Raw genomic sequence first — 23,508 nt, 5'->3', positions numbered from 1 at the left:
TTATTGTAATATATGTGTAATAGTCCAGTTATACTGTTGCTACCAACCGGGTGGTTTAAGTTCTCTGTAAGGTTGAAGGCTGCTTTAGAAAGGGCCAAGATACAGTTGAAACAGGTGAGATCTTGAGGCGTAGCTGTTCCTGTTGCAAATTTATAGTTTGCTTTATCCCCCTGCAGCTTACAAAACCAGTTTCCAGGGATGTATTGAGTGCATGCATATTTCATAACTTTTTTGGGAAAAAGAATCCCATTCTGTGAGTATGAAGTAGGACACATTTGTTTTCTAAGGATTCTATAGACAGCTTTCTAGCTGTAACTAATAAGGAGGCTGTCTCTGTTTTAAATACCTGCTTTTAGGCTGATCACTGCTCACTGCTTTATTAAACAGCTAAAAGCCACAAAACAAGTTGGTGCCAGGATTACCCACTGGTGTCTGGCCCTGACGATGGAGCCGCTATGTGTGTACAGGGTAGGCACAGTTGCAGTGAATGCTGTCCATTTTCGTTGAAGGGAGAAGTGTGGTTTTGAGTGTACAGGGCACAATTTGTGGGGGAGGGATATGTTAATGGTGCAGTGGCAGTAGAAAGGGGGGGGCTGGTGAGACTGAAAGAAAAAAGGAAAATGCTTGGGGACATGAGCTCCAAATTAAGATGCTGGCGAACCTCAGGTTGAAGAAATATTTATTTTTTGCTTTACAGTAAATTCTTATTCCTTAGACTGCTACTGTTTAATTATTTGACTGTTTATTACTTTTTGACTCACTTTTCCATTTTATACTTAAACTTAGCCACGGTGGTGTAAATATTTGAGGTAGAATTAAGGGAAGCGCAGCTGTATAAATCCATTGCTTTTTTTTTTTCCACCTAGTTATCTAAGAAGGATTCTTTATTCTTTGCCCCAGTCTCTGAAAGTGCTATGAAGTAAACTCACACTAAGGTATATGTGTATTTCTTTTTGATTCCAGTTAAGCTTTGTCAAATGGATGCTGGAAAAAAGAATATTGCTTATTTTGAAAACAATACACAAATAAGTTTGTTTTTAAAATGTTTAGCCAAAACCAGGACTTTTTTTCAGAGGCGTCCTTATGACAGTTAAATATCAAGTTATCTATATCTGAAGAAAGAGCACAAAAGTGTTTTGTAAAGGAAGCAGCTCCCAAGACTTCTGGAGCCTCATAGTACGTGTCATAAAAGTGCAGAAATAGGTTTTGAGGTGCATGTGGCTCAACAAACTCATTTTTTGCCCCTTTGAACAGAACAAAAGTAATTTAAACTGGCCCAAGGTTCCCCCCAGGAGAACTTTCTCTTGTGTGGGGTTCTTGGCAGATTCACTGTCCCCTCTGCAAGTTCCTGTGCAGCTACTGGTGTGAGTTGTGCTACTCAGTTCCTGGCAGTAATGTTGGTTTTGGCCTCTCCTGAGGCCGGTTGTCGGTGGATTAGGGAGTTTGAGACAAGTCTGCCTGCTGCATCTGAGAGCAGTTTGAATAAAGTGAAGTACTGGGCCCTAGGAGCTTTTGATGAAAAAGGACTTCTGCTTGTATGTGTTCCTGTTAGCTTTATTTTACAGAAGAATATTAAAGATCAAATATGTTCCCAATGAGAGCAAGAAGAAATAACTTTATTATAGTGTGTGGAGGAACTATTAATGATAAAAGTTTTGGAGTGGACTTTGTGAGAAAACAAGTAGAGTTTCAACACAGGAACTTTAATCCCCCAGTGTTCATTTTGGACAGCAGAATTATTCTCCTACTGATGCAGCGCTTAACAGAGGCTTAGCTATTTTTTTCAGTGAGGAAAAGTATTCTGGCAGCCCAGAGAGACAGTGCTAAGCCAAGTTGGAAGGCTTAAATATAATTCCTTCTAAAAATTCAGATTAAGGAACAATTTATGAAGTGCTGCTTGAACCAACATGGCTTCAAGGAAAATCAGATTATGGCAATAATCTTCAATAACCAAAATGTAGACTTTTGATTTTTTTCATCTCAAACAGAAACTTAGTATTTCTTTTCACACTGAGGGTCTCTGTCCAGGAGTCCTATGGGAAATGCACTGTCCTTACAGTAGGTACATGGCAGGAAAACTTGTAGTGCAGCAAGTAGCCTAATAGGAGGAGTTCATGCTTGAAAAGGTCTAGGGACTGGAAAGGTCGGATTATAGCCCAGATCAAATACGAACTTTCATATAGGAGTGTGGAGGGGAGCTCAATGCAGTGGTGTTAACTGCAGCTAGAAGTTCTTAAGTTACAGGTTTTTATGGAAGGAGGGTAATCCACATGTATTCACAGAAAAAGGAAAGAATTGGGGAATATTTTAAAGTTTCATTTCATTGAGCTTCTCCATATTCTTCAAAGCAGCAGAATACTGACATGTAGTTCTTAATCGTCTGCCTGTAAAATTTCTGGCCTGAAAGATCTCCCTAAGAGAGGGGTAAATCTCTTTATATGTATATGAAGCTGTGTGGTAGTAATTTTAGTTTTTTGAAGTACTTAATTGTTAACAAGTCCAACATCCAGGAGAGGTAAAATATTTTCAAACTTGGCTGCTGGGGACTGTTCTCAGGCAAGGTCTTTCTACTACATGCAAAAGCTGCCATGGCTGTGCAGGGGGAGAAAAGTTATCTTTCAACTACCATTCCAGTATGTTAATTGCAAGATGACCATTAACTGTTTTTAAAAGATGGTTTTCCCTTGTAGGGTTCTTCAAGTGGTTGAGAATTGGGAAATATGTAAGTTAAAAACATACCTCTTCTAATCATATTCTAGAATTGTTATCTAGGGCAAACTTAAACACAAAACTTCCATTCAGCTCTTTCGTTGCTTGAGCAAAGAAGCACTTTTAATATATAAATGAACTTGATAGACATGTCACTTCTGGAAAGGCAGAAAATACCGAATTTCCCTATTTTTGTGTAATCAGAAAGCTTATTTAAATGATACGGAAGAATAAGTTCAGAGTTTCGTAATGCACACATTCTATTTTTTTTTTTTTTCCTGAATCTATGCATCTGACAACTCAAAAACCAGAGAGGTTATGGTTGGCTTGCTTCATGTAACAAATTGATGTGAACACAATTTTTTGGTTTGAATATTAAAATGTTAAACCACATTTAGGAGAGAACGCTATCCAGGAATTTGTATTGGCTGGGTTAAGGAGCTGGAATGAGAAAAGTTAGTAGATTGTATCTCTTTCACTGCAGAAACCAAACTAGTGGCTTTGTTTATTGGGTTTTAAATTCCCATTGATTTGGTCATGGTAGAAACTTGTTGTTGTTAGAGTTGAGCAATGGCAGCTAACATAAATATCATAAACTATTTTTTAAATTTTGTCATTTCAAATGCTATTGATTAGAATGCCAGCCTTTCAGTTTGCTTTATTTTTGACTTTAGCAGTAAGCAAGCACTTTTAAAAGGGTAAAATTCAATTAAGTGTTAGACTTATAAATATGAATAAGTTAATGTTTAAAAAATTCTGTTTTGTCAAAGGTATTTTTAAACTCTTATGTGAGGTACACTGTCATATCTACAAGCTCAAATGGCTTCTTATCCATCAGCTTAGGTACTCAGCTATCAGTTGCTTCCCTCTTTTGAATTGTGAGTAATTTTTTAAGTGCTTGGAACTCTTAATGGAAATTTCAAGCTGTCTGAGAAAGGAACCTCAATAAAGGATGTTTCTTGAACAAGTGGTAACATGATACAGTGTTACTGAAGATTGATACTGCTTTTGGTGAAAGCAGCAAGGTGTGTAAACCAAACAAGCAGGGAAAAAAAATCAGCCTAATATCAATGTGATACTAGAAGAAAGAAGTTTCTCTATTAAAACTTACTGAGTTTTTTTAGTTCTCAGACTTTTTTTTAATATAGTAATGTATTTAATAGCAATTTCAAATCTTTTTAGTAAGAAATGTTAATCTTGAACTTTGGCATTTGTATGTTTTTTCAGTGTTAATATACCTATTTAATATTACCACTTAAAATGTGTGTGCATTTTGATATGTCAGTTCTGGTGGGAAGTTGTTATAGCAGTCCTTGTTTCATAAATATTGGTCATTGATCCTATCTTAAAGTACTAATTTGTTTTAGGAGTCACTACTGAAGCAAGTGATAATAGTCTAAAGTAATAATAGTCTAATTTAGCTAAGGCAGATCAGGTTGATTAAGATGACAAATTCTGGAGGGCTGAGAAGAAAGACAACATTTTTAAGCATTCCCTCTTCTATATGAACAATGAATCAGTTTTCTGGCTCATTTTTATTGTACTGTTGTTGTAAACTTATTTTAGTGAGGAGGATTTGCAGTGAGATGTTAATAACTGTTGAAATGCCTAGGTCTTTTGTAAGGATGTTTTAAGATACTCTATATTCAAATTTTATTAAAGTGCTTTTGATTTCACCTTTCCCACCCCAACCAATTTTCTAATTAATTTCCTTTATTGAGAAGCATAGAGATACATTTGGTTGGTCCTGTATTTACCTAAAATAATACATTTCTGAGAAAGCTTGGTATACTTTAGCAGACAAAAGGGAGACTAGAGATTGAGTTCTACGCCTGGTGTTTCAGGACTGGGTTCTTCACCTTGGAAATCAAAAGGAAGAGTTAATTCTTCCTGTAATGTGTGGCTGCTCTATGGTCAGGATTGGATCAGGTGAGAGAAATGAATCTGTGCTTTCCTTCTGTCCCTGTGTCTCTTGAGTGTTCTCTGCAAGTAAGAAAGTGTAATTCCTTGGTGCTTGTGCCTACGCAGCTGTGGATACATGGTTAGATGATTTACAGAACTGGGATAGGTTCGCTCTTTCCTAGCGAGTGGGAAGTTTAGATATAACACACACTCCAAATATCAGACAGGTTTGTCCTACGCAGTGGTATAGACTTTTTGTGCAGTATTTAGGTAAGTACTGCCCTCACAGGGAAGCCCTTTACTTAGACATTCTCAACTTACCATCTTAGATTTTTAAGTAAGGTTTAGAAATAAATATATAAACTCATGGCTCAAATCCTTTTAGGATGTGTTCTCTGAATAAATACTGATTATTAGCTTCAAATCCATTTAAACTCTAGTTAGCCAGATTTTCCCTGCCCCCTTCTTAAATATCATGCTTTTGGAAAGAAATCTTGTTCCCCTTTCTTGTTGGATGTCTTTCCCTGCCCCGGTAAAGACATGCCTTGCCTATCTGTTTCCTCAAAAGAGCCTTGTATGTAGATATGTCAAATAAGAGGGCATACTATTAAATTGTCAAGATGAAGCCATATTTGCTTACCCAGGTGCAGTGTAATATAACCCAGAATGACATCTATGACATGTTTAGAAGTTTCTAAAGCTCTTTGGTGTGTAATGTAAAGATCCAGCTGTACCCTTCACCTACAGCAAAGCATTGTAAAGCATGTTGTCGCTTTTGGCAAGGTTGGTGCTCTTGTCACTGTCCAAGGGTCCTAGTCCTTCCCCAGATAACCTCTTCAGGTTAGAAAAAGGTGGATAATAGCATGGAAAACTACCAGCATTGTCCACACATTCAAAATCCTTGAAAAGCAAAGTTTTATTAACCATCATTGGAATAGTTTATGTTTGGGTGCACTTTCACAAACTTGTCCACTTCCCTCACCAGCAATGACTTGTTGCTGTCAGTACTCTTTGTGGCAGGATAAAACTAACCCTATTGAAAAAAAGCTTCCTGTGAAGATTTCCGTATTTCTGACCTTGATGGCCTAAAAAATAACACTGAAAGAGTCTCTAATTTTAGGAAAATAAACCATTTTTATTCCTCTGAGAATAAGACGCTTTTTCGTAGGCCTCATAATAAAAGAATAGAATGGTTTCAGTTAGCAAGGTTGCTTTCAGTTTAAAAGGCATCTTTTGTTTTTGGCAAAAGTCTATTACATGTTTTTACTGTCATTGCTGTTGGTGCAAGAGAAGTTATGTTGAAGGCAGAGTATTTGGCCTACTATATTCCTGAATTTCTGTTTTTACTAGTCTTACTAGTCTGCTGCTTAAAACAAACTTTGGGGGTATGTTGGATATCTTTGCCTTCATCTGAACTTTTAAGGTACAGTATAATTTGTGATGTCAAGACAGATGCTGCAGCTGATCAGTTGATTGCTAAACCACATACAAAAGTGGTAGTTCGGGGATTCTTTTTTAAACTGGCATTTAAATAGTTTATGGATATTAATGAATGGTAGGTACAAATCATATGCCTCATACATGCAAATGTATTTATGTTACAAGATCAAGAATGTCTGTTTATCTAAAACTTTGTCCAGGATTTACTGCTACTCACAAATGTGCAGATCTGAACACCTTTGTGTATGTGGTCTTGTTTGTAGTTGAGTATGTGGATTCAGTCAAATTGGCCTGATTTAATCGCACTTTAGGCCAATGTTAGAAAAATCTAATATAGCTTTAAAACATCATCGTTTGGAAGAAGGAGCAGCCAACTAAAGCAGAGCCCAGGAGAGAAAGTTTGTAAAAAGAAAACTCATGAAGGGCTTGTTACTTCTATGATACTGTACTTCAAAATACCAGATGATTGTGTCCAGTATGTCGGTTACAGAAACTGGGACTGAATTATATAATCTTTTGTGTTCACATTTGATTGCTAGAATTCATACCTAAAAGTAGATTTAGAGGTCACAGAGATCTGCTACAAAATGTAGATTTGGTCATCTTTGGCAAAACATGTCACTTCTCTCATTAGAGCAGGTGCATCTCTTTGCACCTGCTTTCTTTCAACTAGAGTATCCTAGTTAAAAATTTTCTACAAGGTTGGCTTTATCTGAGAAGCTATTTTGCTCTCCAACAATGGCATTCAATGGAAATTGCTATTTGTGAGGGTCACAAAGCTGTCGGTGTGTACCCTTGTGTGTGTAAATGGGGGAACTGCCATTGTCAAGGAAATGGGAATAAAGCAATGCAGCTTGCATCTGAGGAAACAAAGCAAGGTGTCTGGATTCACTGTTAAAAGGGTATTTGTGATATCTAACTTGGATGGGACCGGTATTTCTGGGTTACTTATATACTCTTGAAAGAGATGGTCTCTTTCTTCTGCATACATAGGCAGACAGCAGTCCTAAATTGTATGCTTAAAATAAGGCTCTGTGATATGTTTCAAAATGTAAAATCTGGTCTTTTGACTCTTGAGTTCTCTTGTACCTTTTTCAAAGCTAAACAGACATGTCAGAAAGAAAATGTAGTTACTGGTTCCGACTTGCTGGAAGTGATATGGCTGTATTTAACTGTTGCTGTGCAACTGAACAATTACTTAGCTTAGTTATTCAGATATGGTTCAAATATTGATCTGAAAAATTTTAGGGATGTTTCAATAAAATTGTGTAATGCCTAGACTAAGATTCAGAGTTTGGTTGCTTAAGGGCAGTTTCTCTTTAAAGTTAGTTCCTTGTATTCTTCGATAGCTTCTTATATAGTGTTTCCAAGTTCAAGCTCTGACTTTGCATATGTAACTGCAGGATTATGCTCCTGTGAACAATTTCTCATAATCTGTTTATTTTATTAAATGTAAAGTTTGGAGCACTTTATTCTCTGGTTTTGCAGGATGGCTCTGTATTAGGAGCCAAAACCTCTGAAAATTAGCTACAAAATGAAAGTCAAATAATAACAGGAAACAAAACAAATACAGTTGTCATGCAGCACAGCAACTTAATAGAATGTGAGGTTAATTTTGAGCTTAACTATTTTTTTTTCTTATTTCAGGGTCAGATAACACTAATGGATGTTCCTGTATTTAAAGCAATTCAGCCAGAGGTAAGTACTGAAATACTGGTGAAATACTGGTACTGAAACATGTTCAGCTAGTGCTAGAGATGAAGTGTCTGGGTTTTAATGTTTCTGAATTATAAACATCTTGATTTGCTGTTCTGATCATAATGTTTTAGGTTTCAGCTCCTGATACATCATGCCATACCTCATCCTGTCCTGAGTTTCCCTAACTGGTTCATATCTTTTTTTTGGGAAAAAAAAAAAAAAAAAATGGCTGTAATGGCATCCTGTATTCAAGATGGGTTTGATTTGTGGACATATTAGGATAATATATTGATGATATGTTTTCAGTTTTTTTTTCTTATAATGCCATATTCCTTTCTGATTTGAAAGCCTGAGTTGAACTATTGTTTTCACCACTTCACAGTGGCTGTAGTAAATGATGAATTTGCTTATCCTTGTTGCTGTACAATTAGTATTTTCCTGTGGACATTGTTTTGCGCTTTTGAAGGTTTATTTTTCAGTTTACTGTTCACTTTATCGGTAGCGTAGAAGTCTTTTTCAGCTCATCAGTCACCTTTTAGACTATCATAAGCTATTTTATTGGTAGCAGGCTTTTGTCATGTCGCTCTTGTGGCCCACTGAAGAATATTTTGCTTCAGTTGAGAAACCTGCTGAATCTCTTGGTTGTGTTTATAGATTTCATCGCTTGTGTACCCACAAATTTTTTTGAAGGCTTCCTTTTGATCTATACTTGAAAATGTTGTAATGATTTAGCTTTCATGATTTCAGCAAGCTGTTTCCTAACCCATGTGGATTTGTGTGGGTGTTTGGGGGTTTTTTGTTTGCTTTTTTAAATCCTTCAAAGAGCCTCCCATTTGATCTCACTGGCTGTTTTTTCTGGGCATCCTTAAAGTCCTTTTGGTTGGCAGAATATATTTATCCTCATCTTCTAATAGGATATATCTTATTTTTTTAAAGCTCTTTTCCAAAACTTTAAAGCATTTTACCCTTTTATCTGATTCTTTTCAATGTTTTCCTCATACGTGTGTTTATGTACTACTTTTTCTAATCTTAAGCATTACTGCTCTGTAGGGTTCCCCCTGTACCCTGAGTGTTGAAGTTGAATAAGCTCTGGCTGCTTTTACACAGTGCCTCATCTCTAGTTACACTGATCTTCAAAGTACTGGATATCGAAAAATCAAAAAGCCAATTTAACTAGTTAGGACTTTTCCTAATGATCTGCTGATAAAGAAATTCCACTGCTTGAGCTTGGTGGTAATTTATTCTTTGCGGTCTGCTTCCAGCGCTGCACAGGATGAGCGGTCAGCTGTGTAACAACCACATGGAAGCAAGCAAGTTAGATATACTGGCAGTGATCAAGTACTCCATACTTTATCACTTATTTTAATGCTACCTCTTGTATCTCAGTTTGTTGTGTGAGCAGACCTACAGAAAGTCTCTGGGAGAGGAGATGTCAAGAAAGTACATTTAATTTTCATGTCTCTTCTAACTCATTATTGTAAACCATAAAAGGGAAAAGCAGAATAGAATAGTGAAACTAATCTACAGCAAAAACTGTGAGAGAGTAGGTGACATATATCGAAAAGTAATTTGTTTTAAGAAATCTGTATGTACTCCATCATGAAAAATGCATGTGATGCCGTCACTGGAAAATACCCATATGAGGGAAGGGTAGCTGTTTTGACACTTCTCCAGTGTTTGCACAAAAACAGTTGAAGGCACTGACAGTGTGCAAGTTTTATCTATCCATCAGTGCTCCATCAGATAGAAGATGACAGACCTTGGTCTACTATCTGATGTGCCTCTAAATTGTGTTAATCCCCTGTGGAAAAGGGGAATATGGATTAACTTTCGGGTCAGAAGAAGCTAGACAATTAAAATGCTTTCTTGTTTTGCAGAAGGGGAAACCAGGCATGAAACATGTAGTTTGCCTAAAGGTGTTTTGACAGCAGATTAATGAGGTGGTGTAGGTTTCTGAGTTTCTTTGAAACACCTACGATACTGTGGGCCATATCCGTATCTTGATTCAACTTGTAAATCTTTACACATGCCCTGATGTGTGCACTCAAACACTGTTGAATTTGTAATTAGAAAAATAACAATGTTGAGCTGATTTTTACCTGTATGAAAGAGCTTCTAAACTTCCCAAACTCTGTAGAATTGTATATGGATTAATATTTTTAGCCTTTAATGTGTTTTCATTTGTTTTCTGAAATAAGGGTTCTGAAAGTTGTATTCCAAGATGCTTAATTTTTAAAACTGATGAATTTTCACCATATTTAGGGTGTGTGAACAGTATTCTTTAAATATCATAGTTTTTCTTTACTATCTAAATTACTGTGTTGCATCTTCTTCATTGTGTTAAAATCTTTTCTTAAAGTATTGTACATTTTGGGGGTTTTTTAAAGCAGCATCAGAATTTCGTCTTGATTCATCTTGATTATCTTAACAAATACCAGAGCTGAATAACTTTTTACAGCAACATATAGTCATTTTTCTTTTAGGATCTAAATCAGTGAACATACTCATAGTACACACTTGTATACTTCTTCAGCCTTTTGCCTCTCTCTGTAGCAAAGAAATGTAATTGTTTCTGCCTATATTCAAATTTCCTGCAGATATCATGGGTGCATGTGTATGCTAGAGTTCCTACATATCATCCACTACGGCTTACTGTTTCATGCTCTTAGGAAAAAATGGACAGGGAGCTTAGTGTAGCCCAGATAACTCAGGATTAAGGTACAGTGCATCACTTTACATTTAGGGTGAGCCAGAAGATAGACTTGAACAGTTACCAATGCTTAGGTAGTATATAGTGACATGCCTGAGCTTTAAGCAGGGTGTATCACTCCAAGTGATACTGGAAACCACCTTTCTCCATCATTAAAAATGCCTGCAAGTTACTTCTGAGAAAAGAAAGTAAAAGGAGTTACTCTTTCTTTGTTAATTAATAATCAATGGCTGCAGTATAAGAAATTAAGATAATAAAAACACACCTTCACTACATGAACTTCTGTCTTTATGAAAGCAGCTGATTTGCATTTTTGTTTTTGGGAAACAAAAAAAGGTGGAGTTCCCCAAGTCAATCGTATAATTTCTGTCTAATCCCCCATAAATGACAAGTGGTATGCTGGTTTTTGTTTTCTTCTTTTTGTAGTGGTTGTGGCTCTCTAGAGAGCAGTGACTATGAAGCAAAAAGGTAGTCATAGACTTGCTCGGTTGTGCTGCTGGTAGCTAGGTTAATGTTAATGAAATACCAGATGTCACCTTCCAAGAACACATCAACTTGCTTTCATTGGAAAATATGATTACTTATTTTACATATTCTAATACATCCTCCAAAATTATTTACCCATATGGACTCACACTTGAAAATCTTTACTGGGATATTGTCTTTAACTTCTTTATCCCCAATGCTTCACTAGGCTGGGCAGTGAAGAAAAAAAAAAAAAGTTCACTTCCTGAATCTTCATCTCTACTTGTTCTGAAGTTGTATAATGGTTACACTATTAATGCTTGCTTTTTCTCACCTCCTATTTTTGAAACTTTTACTTTGAGCCATATATAAAGATTTTAATGAGAAGTGCAGTCTATCTTTATGCCATGTAGTACAGGTTGTAATTTAAGTGTTCCTGTAGTATTTTAAGGAAAATAAAGTTACTCAAAAAGGAATGAAGAACAAAATGAGTTATGAAGAAAGTTCACCTTTTGTGTTCTTGAGCCTAAACCTTTCAGTGTTGCACCTCATTTTAAATAAATTACACAAAATAAGAAGTGAGTAGTTGTAGTGATGTAGCTCCTGTGCTTGAGTTGACTGGCAGACTAAGAAAATAGTCCTTGTGAATACTTCAGGTTTGAAACTTGTGGTGGAAAAAGTGCAATTCTAGAGGAAGATCAAAGAAACATACCTGAACTTGAGTAATGGAACAGGCAGCACAGGCTCTTTAGCAAAAACATAGTATTTTTATAGAAGTATAAAATGGGTTCTGAATTCCAATTCAGCAAATTAGTGTGCTTTATTGCAATAGTGTGTGCAGAGTTAGGTCCATGCTCGTTAGGACTGCATTGTACTTCTCCCAGACCAAATGCAGTGAAGGCAAAAACCTTGGTGGCTTCTGTTCTGTTGTTGCCATCTTAGGGTGGTGGGATGAGCAGTGTCAAGGGCAGTGAGTTAAGGCAAGCAGGTTCTAGTGAGGAAGAAGGTTGTGTACAACAGAGTTTCTGCTGAAGCAGAGTGGTCAGGTAATAATGCTGAGAAACTGTGGACAGGCAGCAAAGGGAAACTAATTTTGGTTTTATAGCCAAGAGAAAAAGCTGGCTGTACAGGGGAGAGAGGTCTTGCAAGTGAGTTGGAGAAGTATTTCTTACACTAACTAAAGGGAGGGGAAAAAAGGCTTTTTGAACTCTGAGAAGTCTGTGCCTCTCCTACATCTGTCCCTAAACAGCAGTGTAGATGTTGGCTTAAGCTGTTGAAGAATCTGAACTGATAGCACAGGTCCCTGTGTAACTGTGCCTCGGCACCTCTGTAAAAGGATTTTGATGTGTACGTCTCCAGTCAGGAGCAGGATCTTTGGCTTTGCAGTATCCAGTAGTAAATGCTTTCACTCAAGAATGTGGCTAGAGCCAAAGCATTTTCAAATTTGTTGTCGCTAGCAGTTACTGGGACTGCTTTGTCTGTTACTTCTGCTTCTGTGCTGTGCTTCAAGCATGTATAGGGGAGGACGTGCCTTTGGCTCTGTTGTTTTAGTTGGGACCCCATATACTCTGGAACCATCTCAATCTCATACCTATATTCTCTCTACTGTACCCATGTATTTTCAAATTATCTTGATGCTAAATATGTTACGATGTAGTTTTTCTACTCTGTCTCCAGTTGACAACTTCTGCCTCCTACCTCCTGTAGTCTGACTTCATAATCTTTTCCGCCCTCAAATCTAGGAGTCCAAATCTCCCCGTAACTGTCCCATCTCCTCGTATACCTCAACCCTGTGCCTCTGTGTCCTGTTGTACACTCCACAAATGACTATTTCAGTTTGCAGTCTTACTACAAAGTTCAAAGGTTTTGGGGGAGGAAGAGAAAGGAGAGCTAGTAGAAGAGTGGTTGAAGCAAGTGCTGCATGCAGGTGGAGCTGGGAGCTGCTGTGCCTTTGAAGGGTTCATGTAGACCAGGAGCACGTGTAGCACTATTTAGGAGTCACTGGGCTGGAGCAAAATGTGGTGACCTTGTAATATCCTTTGAGTGCAAGATCACAGAACATTGCCATTGTCCAACACTTCATGTGTTTAGCTCTAGTGGTGGGGGGAAATGATAAAAACCTCTAGTAATGTTGAATAATATTTTTTGTCCTTTTTTTAACTTGGAAAACTTCTGATTTGTCAGCTGTGGTGGGTTGTTTTGTGGTTTTTTTAATACTCTTAACTGAACTAGAATTTTAAAGTTTTAAACAGTATGTGATATGATCAATAAAGTACAATGAAGTCTTTACTTTTTATATAAGACTGCATGAAAACACATTTGACTCCAAGGTAAGGATGATAATGTACAACTCTATGTACAACCTTATAACCAGCCTCAGGCCTAGAAATACAGAAACAGTCTTAGGAGAATCTGCTAGGAATGTGTTCCAGGAGCTATTTCTGCTGGCTCATTGTTTAGATTTCCATCTTATTTACCAAAACATTTATTCTCTGCCAGTCATGCCTTTCTCTTTCCATTCAGATAAGGAAAAATCTCAACAGAATTTTTCTGGAGCAGAGGCTTCAGTTATCCAAGTCTTCTGTCAAAACAGGGAGACCTCCTCTTTGAAATAATAATGAGATGCTGCCCCTCCCTCGCTGCCCCTCCCTCGCTGCCCCTCCCTCGCTGCCCGTGAGATCTTGCATCTGTGCCCAAATGATATTAGACTTCTAATTTTAAGTGTATAAATACAAATTTGACCTTAACACTAATACTGCTACTTACATACTTTCTAAAGATTCTTGGTAATGCTTCCTACTTAAAAATTAACATTTCTGTTGCTAATCGCATCAGTGCCACAAACCTCAGTGCTTGCTAAGCCAGGTCTGCTTCTGATGTCTGTACCATGTAAGCCCTTAGATGTATGATACCTGGGCAATGGGTAACTTCTGCCCAGAATCATCATTGTTTTTTTCACTCAATTATGAGAATTGAAATAGAACAAGGACATGCCCATAATTATTAAGAAATTGCCATGCTTTCTCTAAACCTGAGACGGCAACTAATATTTTCTTTTTTTCTGCTGGTAAGGAAGTGTAATCATCAGATGCCAGTAAGGATGAATCACCTTGTATTCTCCCAGATTTGTGAATTGTTATTCCAATGGAAACTGCAGCACAGGAAGATGCTGAGGGATAGACAATGTAAACAAGAGTCTTTTGGATGGCTTCCTTCTCCCATAGCCCACTTCCCTTTGCAATAGGAGCGACTCAGGGCTGCGTGGTTGTCTTGTGCATAGTCGTTGAAGTGCAGATATAAGGAGGTGGGCATGTTCCCATGCTGAACACGCTGGCCCTTTTCAGGATAGGTTTTGATGGCAGAACTTGCTAGTGATGTTTGAAGGAATGGCCCTAAATACAAAGCTGAAGACTCTGTATTCCTCCCAGTGCCTGTGGACAGGAGCATCTTGGAGTCTTCTCTAACAAATACTGTGTTCAGAACTGTGTTCAGTTTTGGGCCTCTCACTTCATGAAAGATGTTGCGTTGCTGAAACATGTCCAGAGGAGAGCAACAAAACTGGTGGGGGTTCTGGAGTGCAAGTCTTACAAGGAGTGGCTGAGGGAACTGGGATTGTTTAACCTGGAGAAAAGGAGGCTGAGGGGAGACTTTATTGCCCTCTCCAACTACCTGAAGAGGGTGTAGTGAGGTGGGGGTCAGCCTCTTCTCTCTCATAATGGGCAATGGGATGAGGGGAAATGGTCTCAAATTGTGCCAGGGCAGGTTTAGGTTAGACATTAGGAAAAATTTTTTCACTGAAATGGTTGTCAAGCATTGGAACAGGCTGCCCAGGGAAGTGGTCGAGTCACCAACCCTGGAAGTATTAAGAAGATGGGTAGATGTGGTGCTTAGGGACATGGCTTAGCGGTGGGATGTCAGGGTTAGTTTAACGATTGGACTTGATGATCTTAGAGGTCTTTTCCAATCTAAACGATTCTATGATAAATACCAGCGTGACACAAACTTCAACAAATGGAAGAATTCAAGGTCTATCTTAATTGGCATGAGACTCTCTAGTAGTTTTGGGACGTTGGTTGAAAAGATGTTAAGAAGTTCCTGACTAAAAAACCAACCAAACAAAAACAAAAAAAACCTTTGGAACTTAGAATATCCAGATACCAAATTATTTTAAACTATGACTGTCTTAAATAGCACAAATATTGGTTACACATTGAGTCAACTTACCTACATTATTTGTTAGCTGGATATACAGTGTGATACTGGTTTCAGTAAGTAGTTTTCAATGTGGTGATAAAACTTGAGAGTGCTTCAGTATGGAAGATGTGGAAAGAAAGCATGAATAAATGAAAATGAAAGGCTGTACTTTGCTAGTATGCCCCTTTAATTATTAAAGCTGTCTCTGTATTCATTTGTCTTGGTAGCATTGTTGAATAGGTTGTGTGCTGTACGTAATGCGTCTATTCTGTATGTTGCTGCATGCAAATAGAAGAGCTCATTTTGGTACATTTAGTTTTTTATAAGTTTTAATTAAAACTGCTTTATTTTTATTAAGTGGGAGTAAATAACAAGGAATATGATGTAGTTGCAGTTTTACAGACAAGTAAGAGGCCTTGTAACTTTGTAGTTATAAAGTAATGCTTTTTCAGGCTTTACAAGTAATTTGTTAGTTTGAGGCTTACATGTTTTAGGTTTAGGGACTTAAATACAGGAACTATGTGATTTATTTTTTTATCTTTTAAGCAGGTCCTCTTTGCTCTCTTTTGCTCCGCAAAACTATAAGTGCTGAGTGTTGTTCAACTTAAAATAAAATTGGCTCCTTTGGAAGGGAAAAACTGGAAATAGCATTTCTCTTATTGTTGCTGCAAAAGATGACAATTTTGGTATTTCTTTAATGCAACATGCCACGTTAAAATAATGGGACATGTCTAGATTGAGTTAATGAGGTGTATCTTCTCAGTAGACTTTAAGTATCTTCAGAAAGCAATTAAAACCAAAAGAACATGCTGCTTTCCCTAGCTCAGATTCACATTTAAAGCAGGATTTTCTGTGGTAACAAAATAGATCTTGAATTATTTCACTGGTTTCTAATAAGAGCTGAATTAAAAAGAAGTCCCTAATTCAACAAAAGAGAAATTATAAAAATCTAATAATTCAAAGCAATTCAGAAATTATACTTGTGGAATCTCAATTTACAGAAGAAATCAGAATAAGTGTAACTATTTCTTCAAAGTATTATTGCTCTGTTAAGTTATTTTGAAACTTAAGATTTGTGTCTCTACATGCTCTTGGCTCTGAGTGTGTGTTATGCACTCATTTAAAAAAATGAATTTTCATCCTTGTTCTCCCAGGAGCTGGCAAGCTGTGGCTGGAATAAAAAAGAGAAATACAGTTCTGCACCAAATGCTGTTGCTTTCACCAGAAGATTCAATCACGTGAGTTATTTTTTCCAGTGTCATGTACGTGTTTAAAAAGTCTGGGGAATTAAGTGTTCTGGAACATCGCTTTTATTACTGATCACAGCTGATTACTTGAGTACTTAAAAGTATCTGCCTTAAGGAGTTCCTTATCTTAAGGGTATACAGAAAGACAGAAACAGTACTGAAGTAGTACCTGTTTTTTTGTTTTAAACAGCAGTTATTGATGAAACAGGAAAATACTAAGTGAACGGGGTTTTTCCCCATAAATGCTGACTGTCCTTTACATAAAGACAGAATCGTAATTACAGTTTAAAGGCTTACCATACAGGATTTCTGGAGTAGTAATATCTAATTTCTTTCTGTGTTAGTTGAGTGTCTTTTGCTCCACATAGATTTCCCACCCCCTCACCCCCCGAAATATAAGCCTTGTGTCAGTATAGTTACCTTTTTAAGATGATTCTGGGCAGACTTTAAAAATTCCAAACAATTTTACTGTATAAAACTTTATGACTTTCTTACTTAAAAATTTTTCTGTGTAAAATCAACTTTTAAATTAAGATCAGAATTTTAGCTTTCTCCCCAATTAAAGCCATAGGACTCCAGCTATGTAGTTAGCCAATCAAGTCTCAAAACTGTAATGCTTTTTTTGTGTAATGCCATATTTTTGTATTTCAGATGAAGTAATTCTATTACCCTCATCTCTCCTCTTGTAAATTTTTAATAATGTCTCAAACTTACAAGCTCTATTCCAGAACTGTCTTCTGTACACAGTCTCAGATTTACAGACATCTTTGTTAACAATCTAAAACTCGGTCCAAATCTCTAACCTCTTAAGTTTAGGTTTGTTTGTTGTTTTTTTATAAATTGTTGTGTACTTTCTCACTTTTCATTATTGCTGCCATTCAGGATATGACCAAATCCTATTACTTCTCATTGACAGCACTTAAAACATTTCTTAGCCTTCTGATGACTGAAATGTTTGTCTGGGCATGGGTTTTGGACACTTGCCTGATTTTTCCTCTTGACTGAAGAGAAATGTTACACCACAAACTTATTGTGACCATACCATCTATTGAAGTCTGGAGGTTTGGGGTTGGGGCTTCATTATTTTGTTTTGGGGTTTTTTGGGTTGCATTTAGTTAAAATTTTCCTGATCTAGCTTCTGAAGTTGCTCCTGTATTGGACTATATATCCAGCCTGAGGCTACTTTTACACTACACTTTTTACACTAATATTGTGATATGTGGTATGCCAGTGATTCCAATGTTTGCGGTCTTAGACTAGAATAGTCCTTTTTATTTGGAAGAGACCTACGCTGAACATCTAGTCCAACTGCCTGACCAATTCAGGGCTGACCAAAAGTTAAAGCCTGTTGTTAAGGGCATTGTCCAAATGCCTCTTAAACACAGACAGGCTTGGAGCATTGACCACCTCTAGGAAACATGTTCCTGTCTTGTTTATTCATGTAAGTTTCCTCTTCAAAGAAACGTTTTCTTTTGCTGAATATGCTGAAATGTTTTTGTAGTAAGTGCCATGTTAGGCAGCGCTACCTCATCAAGGACCTCGCTTCTCATTTGTTACTGTATAATCACAGAATCGCAAGGGTTGGAAGGGACCTCGGGAGATCATCTAGTCCAACCCCCCTGCTAGAGCAGGCTCTCCTAGAGCATTCTACACAGGACTTCGACCAGGCGGGCTGTGAATATCTCCAGAGAAGGAGACTCCACAACCTCCCTGGGCAGCCTGTTCCAGTGCTCTGTCACCCTTAGAGTAAAGAAGTTTTTCCTCATATTCAACTGAAACCTCGCTAAAGAACTGCAGAAATTGGCTGAACAGAAAGTTTCAGGCATATTAAAGAATTGGTAAAATAGGCTTAGAAGGAAGGAGGGGAAACCTTATCACGGGAGTGAGTAACTAGCTGTCTGCAAACTGAACATTTGTCATTACAGAACCACTGTTTGAAAATATCTAACCTGTAAAATATGTTAAGGACAGAGGGAAGGAAGGTTTGCCTTGTACAGCTGGCCAGAACCAGGAGGAGATAGGTGAACTTTAAAAGTACCTCTTAAAGATGTTAGATGTTGCTAAAATACTAACTTTATTGTTAAATAGTGTTTAGAAAACTTCTAAATACAGTATTTTTAGACTAACATATAGGAATTTGATCATGCCAGCCAAATCCCTTTAGTTTATTATTGTAATCCTATCTTAAGTCTCCCCTTTTTATTCATCCTGACTTTTTGGGTTTGTGACCATTTTGGATTTTAATATTTTAAAAAATGTGTTTCTATATTTTACTCTGTGGAACACTTATCAAATCTGTTCACTGTATTACTCATTGATGGGTGATATTCTTGGTTTTGTTCAGTCTTAGTTTTTCTAAAAATCCATACAAAACTGGCTATATGCATACAACAAAGGCAGTAAAGAGAATAAGATGCTAGAAATTACCCACCTTTTGGTAATACTTTTCTTCATAACAGTTAGTAGTCCTGTCTCCCTGGAAAGCATTGCTAGCTGCTAAAGGGAGCCTTATATATTTTCATTATCCCAGAGTGCATGGTAGATAGTTGTTGGTGGTCACTGGCTATTTCATCTGTCTTAATTTCCTTTTTCTACTATGCTTCGTTTGTTTCAAGGAACTTTTATTTTTGATTGAAAGATAGGTCAATCTGAAAGAAATTATAAAACTAGGTGACTCTCAAAGGTCTGTAGTGTCCTTAAGTTTGTTCAGTATGTTTCAATGGACTAAAAGACCTGTGTCGCTGTTTAAATTTTTTCAGTATGGTAAAGGAGAACCTTGAATAAAATGCAGCACTCTGACTGGCTTTGAGCAGTTGCATATACAAGTTCTTGTACTGTTTCTCTCCCCCCTCTTCCCTTTGGCTTTGCATCTGAAGGCCACACTAGAAATGATGCAGTCAGAAAGGGACTAAGACTTATTTATGAACTGTCCCTTTCTGTAGCTTGCTTTTGGGAAACACCAGAAGAGCAATAAAAATATAAACATAATAGATTACCTTTAAAATTGTTGCCCGTGACAGGTGGTCTATGGTTCTCTTTGAGTGTCTGTGTATAGACATTCCATATAGTGGTATGTACACAAATATAGCTGCAAGATTTTCATGTTGTAAGGTTTAGATTTATAATTAAGTGTCACACCATTTGTGTGCTTTCTCTCCAGCTATAAAAGTTGGATGTGCCCCTCTGTCAGCTGAGAGGTTCCTTCACTGAGAATATCTTTGCTAATGATTTCTTAAGAGCCTTCCTAATATCTTGAAAATTTTGGTTTTTTGAAAAATACCCTTTCTTAGATGCCGGTTATTGCTGGTTGTAATGTCTAAAAGAAATACATTGACGGTAATCTGAATTGTCCTCGAGACACCCCTGAAACAAGAACAGTGGCAAAACCTAGAGTGTGTCTTTGTCGTGTCAGTGAGTTTTGTGGAGTCACCAGTGTAATCAAGGCAGGCCAGGCTGAGGCTCTGTTCCACTGATTATCTCCAAAGAAATGAAAAAAGGTATTTTTTTTTAACAGGCAGTCAGTAAGTACTAGAAGCCATTGCAGTTCGCCATTAAATCACCTGGAACAGGACAAGTAGCTTCTCTTTCTGTTTTTCACATTTTCAGCTCCATCACATTCAGATGTTGCAGTGCTTAGGCTGTTGTTTGGAATGCATTTAAAGCCAAAAGATTTGAAGGCATTTCTAGGTTGTCTTTCCTGTTTCTTTTTTCTTGTTTGTTTCTGCTCTCTTTAAGGTGTCATTTCAAAATCATTGATATAGGAGTCGTAGTAGCCTGTAGGAGAAACTCTGCCTTGAAGAGTCAAGGAATAGGTAATAAAGAGGAAACATGTCCAGCTATTTAATGTCTGCTCAGCTGGTAGGTTAGTTTGCCTCTAACCAGTTTTTTGGTAAACTGCTGCATGTGGCTCTGGTGGCTGAGGGGCATACCATTTGCAAAATATAGTGGGATATATTTCAAAGTATAGTGGGACTGGAGAGGAGCGGCAAAAGGGGCAAGTATTGTTTCAGTTGCAGGTTCTTATTATTCATGTTAGTACCTCAACTTTTGGCTTACTGAGACAGTACTTTGGATAACTTTTGACATGGTGCGGGCCTACGTTCCAAATGCGTCATTGTGGAGGACTCATTCATTCCAATAGTAAGGTATTTAGATTCACCATCCTTTCGGGAGCAGTGAAACCCAAGAATTCCTATGGGATAGGCAATGTGGCAGCTGGGAATAAGAAGGCACGATAGAGTAAGCAATTTTCATCTTCCTTGCCTGGTTTGCCACCTTGGTGTTCAGTTCTTACCCCAGGTGTTTGCTCAACAGAGTGTAGTTCCTCTTGGGCACCTGCCCCACTTACCTGAGGGTTCCTAATGCTTAGACCTAAAATAAGTAATCAAGAAAGTCATTGTGACTTTTGGCTTTATCAGGTATGAATAAATTTCATCAAACTTTTGTTAACCTTTGAAATTTCACTGGGTTTAAATTATGCATTGTGCATCTGTCTCTTTCCTTTTTCCCCCAACTTGCCAGAGGAAAACAATGAACAGCTCTCACTTTGTAAGTAAAGAGAATATTAAATCACTAACAGCTGCTTCACAACAAATTGATCTGCTGATAGCATTTTGGAAACAGTAATGATTATGTGCAGTTGATTGCAGTCCACTTAGAATGAAGTAGTGTATTTCCAGTATTAGTTATGTGATAATTATATGTGGTGCCTGTAAAAACAGATTGAGTTCAGGGAAGAGAAATCAATTGAATCATTCCATGCCAGGATTCTTTTATTCTTGAAGAATACATTTTTACATGGTACTCCATAGATCTACACATCTAATATTAAGTATTGCTTTTAAATATGTAATTTCTTTACATGATTTTAAAACTCTGATCTATACCTTTTTCAGCTTTCTTCTCAAAGTTAGTTGTACACTTGCATACAACTGTAAATCTGTCAGAGTGCAAAATTGTCATCGCTCTCTACTTTTGGAAAATAAGTGTTTATCATAAGTTTCAAAGAAAGAAACGTGTATGTTTTGAAGATTACTATTAGGCATTGATATGAAAACATTTAATAGTTTCGGTAAAGGTAACAGTTGCTCCCCTGGCTATAAGACTATCTGTATTAAAAAATCTTTCTTGAGGTTTTTATTTAAATGGGAGTGGAACTGTGCTGCCACAGAGCTTAAAATACTAGAGAAACTTGTCAACTAGACTCAATATATTGGAACAGTTTCAAAGCAAAAGATCCCACTTGAAAGGCAATCTTTGTCTTACTCTGTGAAACTGTGCTTGGTTTTGTTGTTTGGGGTTTTTTGTTTGTTTTAACCAAATGCAAACCTTATGTAGGAGACGGAAGTTTCTCGCATATTGTAGTATTGCTTAGTTGCAGTGAAGTATGATAGTGAAATTTTACTAGGGTTATCAGAAATTTAAAAATGGGGGGGAAGAGGTTAGTGTGCTTTCTTTGGAAACAAAACAAAAAGATGGGGATTCTACCTTAGCTGTAATGATGCAAGGTCAGTACTGTCTGTTTTACATTATATGCTTTTTGTGTAGCATATCAGGATGTTTTTAATAGATATTTGGAAGAATGATCCAGAAGCTCCATTAAAGAGAGACTCTTGAATTTGCCTATCTATTAATTAGCACAGAAAGCATAACTAGTTTTGGAACCAATGACTATGAACTTAAAAGCACCAGTATAACAAAACTAGTATTTCAGATAAGGCAAGCAAGGGATACTTTAAAAAGCTTAAGCTGTGATTCAAGGAAAGATACACTCAAAAGTTAAGCATGTTTTTCTAGGTTGACCTTAATAGGGAAGAATATAAATACACAAATATATGTCAAGGGTTAAATGCTGTCTTGAACTGGTATCAAAGTCGTCGATGTCCAAAGGCTGTGGGTTGTCTAACTGATTGATATTGGTGGGGCAGTGTGAGAAATAGTAACATTGTGAGAGGGGACTTGAAGCAAAATATCCACAAAATAGGTTTGAAACAAATATATATGATTTATGTTAAGAACGAACTTGGATAAAATAAAATGGCCTATTGAAACAAAAGGGTTTATATAAATTATTTATTTTTCAATATTTGGAATACATTAGATTATGGTGCTGTCTAAACATACCAGTGCATAGACTGGACCAGCCAAACCCAAATGTCGGTGCTAGTAAAAACACATCAAGGAGGAGTGGAGGTGGTTGGAGTGGAAATGGTTAAGTGTGTTTAGTTCTTTATCTCCTGCTTGCTTCACTGAAGGGACTCGACAGCTCTAAGATTCGAAGAAAGTTTCCTGTTTTGTTTTAGTTTGTTTTTCCTGTGAGCTTGGAAGCATTGAGACTCGGTCTGGCTGGGACTGGGTTGGAAGCCAGGCTTCTTTAAGTAAACAAAAGTACTTGTGTGGCACAGTGCTTATGTCACTGTGATACTAATGAACTTTCATAGGAGTCAGGGCCAAAATAGTAAATTGTTTGTTTTTTAATCCCTATGAAAACAGTTGAGCATTGCTGTGTATTTTGAGCAAGTGTTTCATAGCCTGGCCTACCACAAGCGGTCTCCTATATCATATCATCCTATATCATCAATGCTCTGTTAACTTGAAACCAAAGAGATTTGGGATTTTAAGGCATAGCAATATGTGTGTTGTCCCTACCTGACTCTTTATGATATGAAAATCTATCTTAAAATCTAAAATTTCCTTGATCTTCAAAGGGAAGGTATCTCCTTAGAAACTCATTGATCAGTCAAGGGAACAGTTAGCTTTCTCAAGCCGTGTAACAACAACAGAACATCAAACTGAGGTTTAATTTTTTTGACAATATATTGAAGCATGGTTAAATACTTCAATATTTATGTATTCAGTACTTAAGTATTTTATAGTTGTTGTTTGCACAGAACTATTTTTTAATATTTGCCAGGATAACACAGTTTATCTGGAGATACTTTGCTTTTAAAAAAAAAATAAAATAAAAGAAAGGAAAAAGAAAACTGAGCTCCGGAGCTAATTCTTTCCTGGCTAATACAGCCTTAGACAAACAGACCAAAGGAAAGCAGTTGTTATGCAAGATGTTTGTGGGTTTTTTCGTGGTGTTGTGGGGGGGTTTTTTGTGGTGTTTTTTTTTTTTTTTTTTCAATTCTTCCATTTTCC

General features: G+C 37.1%; 1 protein-coding gene across 6 annotated transcripts in view; it reads left to right on the top strand.

Annotated features, from left to right (window-relative positions):
- RALGPS2 (Ral GEF with PH domain and SH3 binding motif 2) overlaps window positions 1–23,508 on the top strand; it is a 100,652-nt gene that overhangs the window by 7,353 nt on the left and 69,791 nt on the right. For all 6 annotated transcript variants that reach the window (XR_004842281.1, XR_004842242.1, XM_035897525.1 and 3 more), the window contains exons 3-4: window positions 7,699–7,749; window positions 16,273–16,356. Coding sequence is in view for 4 of the 6 variants with exons in the window: in XM_035897525.1 (XP_035753418.1) it covers window positions 7,699–7,749; window positions 16,273–16,356 (135 nt within the window). In the remaining 2 variants the exon portion in view is untranslated. The remainder of the gene's footprint in view (window positions 1–7,698; window positions 7,750–16,272; window positions 16,357–23,508) is intronic.

This window comes from Egretta garzetta, unplaced genomic scaffold, assembly GCF_000687185.1.
Source record: "Egretta garzetta isolate BGI_Z169 unplaced genomic scaffold, ASM68718v1 scaffold760, whole genome shotgun sequence".
NCBI lineage: Eukaryota > Metazoa > Chordata > Aves > Pelecaniformes > Ardeidae > Egretta > Egretta garzetta.
This window is presented reverse-complemented; position numbering and strand designations above follow the sequence as displayed.